Genomic DNA, 5,168 nt, shown 5'->3' on the forward strand with positions numbered 1-5,168 from the left:
TCAAAGCAGCTGATAGACCTCCCCACAGGCTATTATTGCCTACTGGAACTTCCATGTACAGAGGTAGTCTGTCTCTGAATACAAGTTGATGGGAAGCATCTGCAGAAGGGAACCGTTGCCATCATGCCCTACTTGGGAGCCTCCTCGGAGAATTTGACTTGGCCACTGTTGAAAACTGAATTGCAGTAGATGTTAACTTCCAGGTGGCCAGTTCTGTCCTGCCTCTGGAGCCCAGGTGGGATGAGTCATCGCAACCCAGTAGCTCACAGCTTCTTGACTTTAGAAACGAGGTGAGAAGGCTGGAGGATGGATCCTGTGTTTCTGGTTAAAAGGCAGCAAAGCAGAGGATTGAGTTTTTTACCTGTCTTTAAGGACAGGACTTTACTTTGTCCTCTGATAACTACTGAATGAGACCAAAGGACCATCTAGCCCAGCTTGTGGCCAACCAGATTATCCCAGGAAGATCACAAGCAGGGCAGAAAAGTGACAGCCTTCACTGTTGTTTGTCCCCCAGCAACTGGTATCCAGAAAGAGACTGAACGTGGAGGTGTTCTATTCAGCTCTCATCACAAATAGCCATTGATCGTTCTCTTCCCTCCTCCATGAATTTCTTAGCTCCTTTTTAAAAGAAGCAAAGAAGAAGAGTCCCGCTGGATCAGACCAAAAGTTCTTCTAGTCCAGCATCCTGTTCCCTGCAGAGGTGGGCCAGATGCCACCAGGAGGGTAACAGCCCTTTCTTGTGGTTTGTTTCATGCGTACAGATGGTGCAATGTAAATATCTAACAATGATAATAGGTAATAATAAAAGGTATACTGCCTCTGTACGTGGAAGCTTCATTTAGCTATCAGGATTAATAATCAGTGATGGCCTGCATCGTTCATGAATATCTCCTAAAGATAACACCACCTTGTGAGGGAAGGTGGAGAACAATCTCCTTTGCACATGGAAAAAACAAATGTTTTTGAAACTGAAGAGTGCACTCTCGTGCTCATGTGAACACGGCATGCAAGATACCGAACGCAGTAAAGAGGGTTGGGAGGCTGTGTTTCAAAACACCCCCTGAAATTGTTATATAGGCCTTTCGCTGTAGCTATGAAAACACACTGTGAATTGTCACCGTCTGGTGCTTGTTGGGGGGGGGGGGTTCGCCCTTTTCTCCCCACCCCCTGCCCAAGAATTCAGTGTCTTTGGGGCGGCCCAAATTCCAACTGTCTCTCTGTGTTTACTCCTTTCCTGGTGACGCAATGAGGGCGTGAGCTGGCCATGGCAATTTTTTCTCTGGTATAAAGCCAGGTTCTGGTCTGTTTCATTTATTCGCCGCACAGACAACGGGTAAAACAGTTGGGGAATGTTTTTCGCAAGCTCTACCCAACACTCTGTTTGCACAATGCCAAGCTTGCGACAGGACAGCAGGTGTCTTATCACTGCCTTTGCAATGCTAGCTCTGCTCCTCGCCTATGGGGTGGATTCAAGGCCACACGGGGGGTATGACCCTCAGCTGCACCTGGAGGCTATCAAACAGACCATCTTGGCAAAACTGGGCATGGAGAAGCCCCCAGCCATCCGGGAGGCACTGGGCCAGGACGAGCTCCAGAAGGCACACCAACTCTACCAGGAAATGCTGACTCAACTTGGAGCGACCCAAACCACAGCAACAATGCCAGGCGCAACTGTGCATCTCCTGAGGCCAACATGTAAGTGATAATCTCTGGAGTGATGATTACAGGTTCCTGATCATCCTCTCCTTGGAGTTTAACTTTTGGCTGCAGATGTCGTGGCCCTTTTCGTTTTTAGCTGTGGGTTGCAGCTCACCCTGCGATGACCCAAGCATCTCCTTCAGGGCGCAGATCTGGTTTCTGAAAAGTAGTTGGCAAGCGACACTAAAAGAATATCTGTGCCCACCAATTCAAACTGGTTTAAGATCTACAGATCATTCCTTCAGAGGACCTGAGAAAAGTGTCTGTATGAAGGGTTTGAGAAGGACCTGAACCTCTAACAGGCAATTCTCTGTGCCTTTTCCAAATTACAGTTCCCAAGATTCTTTGAGATGGGAAGCCATGATGGAGAAACTGGTATGAAAGTAATGCATATTTATATAGGCTCCAAATATCTTGTCTCTTGACTCTTTGTCTCCCTGGTCCTTTCTTGAAATTGCTGTGCTTTTTAATTAATGATATCAAAGCAGCTTACAAAAAGAAAACAATGCCAAAATAAACAGGTCACAATCTAAAATCAAGCAGAGACTAAAAGCTATTTACATAGTAGAATTAAAAGCCTTTTGGAAAAGTCTTCATACCACTTCCAGGGTTGGTTTCCTGGTGATTGATTTGACTCCAAGATCCTACGTAGGGTACATCTGCACCATGGGATTTAAACTGGATTTATTTAACAATCATTCCATTTAAAAGTGGGATCAAATCAATTAATTAAAAAATGCTCTGCAATGGGGATCTCTAATGCTTAGCATAGTCATTAAACTACTGTTCCCAGGTGTCTTTGGGGGTGGGTGGGAAGCCATGACCGTGAAAGTCTTCATGCATGGGATTTGTAAAACTCATTAAAGCAGTCTTTCTCAAACTATGGGTCGGGACCCACTAGGTGGGTTGCGAGCTGATTTCAGGTGGGTCCCTATTCATTTTAATATTTAATTTTATATATTAGATTTTTTGCTACCATTGCATGTGACTGCATTGGGAAAACTCTGTATATTCTTTTGACAATGATAGTAAATGGGACTTACTCCTAGGAAAGTGTGGGTAGGATTGTAGCCTAGGATTGTTAAAAATTGTCCTGCTTGATGATGTCACTTCTGGTCATGATATCATACCTGTAGGTCCTGACAGATTCTCATTCTAAAAAGTAAGTCCCGGTGCTAAAAGTGTGAGAACTACTGCTTTAAAGTATTCAGGATTGTCTAGGAGTGATGGTGGTGTTGGTGAGGGGGCTTGGAGCTGGGTGAACGAAAGCTGGAATTATCTTGCTGGGTGAAACGAACCTGTGAACATCTGCAGCTGCTAGTCCAGTCCTGACTACTGTGCGTGATGGCAACTTTCCAGGGTCTTTGCCAGGGACACTTTCCTATCTCCACCTGGTTATTGAACCTGATACTTTCTGTATGGAAATCAGGTGCTCTTGCGAGATGGTCTCCCTCCTCAATTTCACGTGTCTCTTGCTTGCTTTGCAGTGAAACCTATGGTTGAAGTCTCCTCGGGAAGCCTACCAAGAACAGGTGGCCATTCTGGTCACCTCTACAGCCTGGAGCTCTCCCGAACGGTTGCACTCCACCAGAATCTCAAAGTTCTCAGGGCTGAACTGTCTCTCCTCAAGCAGTTGCTCGACCATCCTGGCATCATGCAGCCCAACTCTACCTGGACAGTGCATGTAAATATCTACAAGATGGCCAACGGCAGCGGAGCAACACCCAAACTTTTGACCTCCCAAGTGCTCTCAGCAACCTCACTGACCCTCAGCCTCAGGGATGCCATGGAGCACTGGCTCGCAGGACCCGAGCAAAGGCTTCATTTGGGGCTGGAGTTTTCTGCAGATGTGGCTGTGCTGGTGGCAGCTGCCATGACTAGAGAGGGGACGGAGGCGCTGCCACTGGAGGTGGAGACTCAGGAGCGGGGGAAGGTGAGGAAGGTCAGGCAGCTGGATGAAGAATGTGACAAAGGCTACGGGAACTGTTGCCTGCGGACACTGAAGGTCTCCTTTGAGGCCATTGGGTGGTCTGACTGGGTGGTGGCCCCCAGCAGCTACTCCATGAAATTCTGCGAGGGCTCCTGTCCCCACAACTACAAGCCAGCCAGCATGCATGCCCAGATCAAGGCAAGGCTCCACAGTCTCTCTGGGGAGACGCCAGCGCCATGCTGTGTCCCAGCTGCCTATGAGCCAATGGTACTCATGCATTACGGCAGTGATGAGAAAGTGGTCACCCAGCTCTTTGACGACATGATTGTCACAGGGTGTCACTGTGCGTGAAAGTTGGGGAGGGGAGGGAGAGACTCTGTGGCAAGATACAGCCTATCTGTCTAAGGACAAGTAAAGCAAAAAGGGCAGCAATGTTACTGAGGTCCTGGCTGTCCAAACTCTGGCAACATTCCTGGTGCACAAGTAGAAGGGCTAAATGTCCCCTGAAGTTCCCCTTTGCCACTGTTTTTCTAGGATGATTTTTTGTTGGCCAAGCAACAGCTTTTTGGTACCATTTGTACTCATACTAGGTCATCTTCCTGGAAAGTGCTCCTAGCCAGTCGGGGATCCGCATTATTTGGGTGATTATCCCAGCCAATTAGCTCCATTAGCCAGTTAGTATGATGATCTCTCATGGTGCCACATCATCGCTGCATAACCAATTGGAATTGGTTATGTAACAACTTCACCAAGTCACAGAGTGGGGACAAGGTTTCCTATCCTCATTCTGAGTCAGCAAGTCCTTCCTCTTATATGCAACTCTCCCAAAAACGATTTCTTAATTGGGCATTTTCGCAGCTTCCCCCCCCCCCCCACACTGGCAATAGACCAATGACGCTGCTGATTAGGTGGGCGGGTGGCCTGCTGACCATTGCGATAGATAAGCTTTAAGAATCATCATTTGCATATCTCTAGCTAGTGGGTCCCTCTGTTACAGACTGTTCTGAGCAGAATATTTTGCTTGGGTATGGGGAAGTGGAAGAAGTACCCCCTTTTCACTCCACTCCTACAACTTATTTTCTCTGCGCCTTTTTCTCTCTCTTCTTTTGAAGAGGAAAGTGCAAGGCTTCTTCCTAAGCCCAGGGAGGATGTTACAATTTCCAACATAAAGTACACAGGGAGTTTCAGTCTGTTGCACTCCAGCTCTTTCTTGCCATGCCTCTCTGCCCAGGCACTTGGGGCTCCCCCAGTTCACAGCAAACTGAAATCTCCCACCCCCAAATACTTTCCTTTCAAGACAATCTTGGCAATAGGTCACTCAGAGGTAGGGAAAAGGGCCTGCATCCCTCATTTTTTGCCATGTGAGTAACAAGCACTTTACACACCAAAAGGGCTTTATTTATATATGAATAATTGATAATGAACCTGAGACCCTTTTGATGTGCACATTTGAAGCAAGGCTTGGTGGAGGGTTGCTCCTTTCTGCCCTTCAAGCATGCATGAGAAACCTCAAACTGTTTTTGTGTTTCAGATGTTTGAT

At 47.2% G+C, this 5,168-nt stretch overlaps 1 protein-coding gene across 1 annotated transcript; it reads left to right on the forward strand.

Moving 5' to 3' along the window:
* The first annotated feature begins 1,388 nt into the window (after positions 1 to 1,388).
* GDF15 (growth differentiation factor 15) lies at positions 1,389 to 3,979 on the forward strand. Its single transcript, XM_066635538.1, has 2 exons — positions 1,389 to 1,695; positions 3,186 to 3,979. Exons 1-2 carry the CDS (start codon positions 1,389 to 1,391, stop codon positions 3,977 to 3,979), a joined length of 1,101 nt encoding a protein of 366 aa, XP_066491635.1.
* Positions 3,980 to 5,168: the final 1,189 nt, after the last annotated feature.

This window comes from Tiliqua scincoides, chromosome 8, assembly GCF_035046505.1.
Source record: "Tiliqua scincoides isolate rTilSci1 chromosome 8, rTilSci1.hap2, whole genome shotgun sequence".
NCBI classification, from domain to species: Eukaryota; Metazoa; Chordata; class Lepidosauria; order Squamata; family Scincidae; genus Tiliqua; species Tiliqua scincoides.

Coding starts and splice junctions, on each gene's coding strand:
- GDF15 (XM_066635538.1), top strand. CDS start 1,389: ATGCCAAGCTTGCGACAGGACAGCAGGTGTCTTATCACTGCCTTTGCA. Junction 1,696..3,185: donor GCATCTCCTGAGGCCAACAT/GTAAGTGATAAT, acceptor CTTGCTTTGCAG/TGAAACCTATGGTTGAAGTC.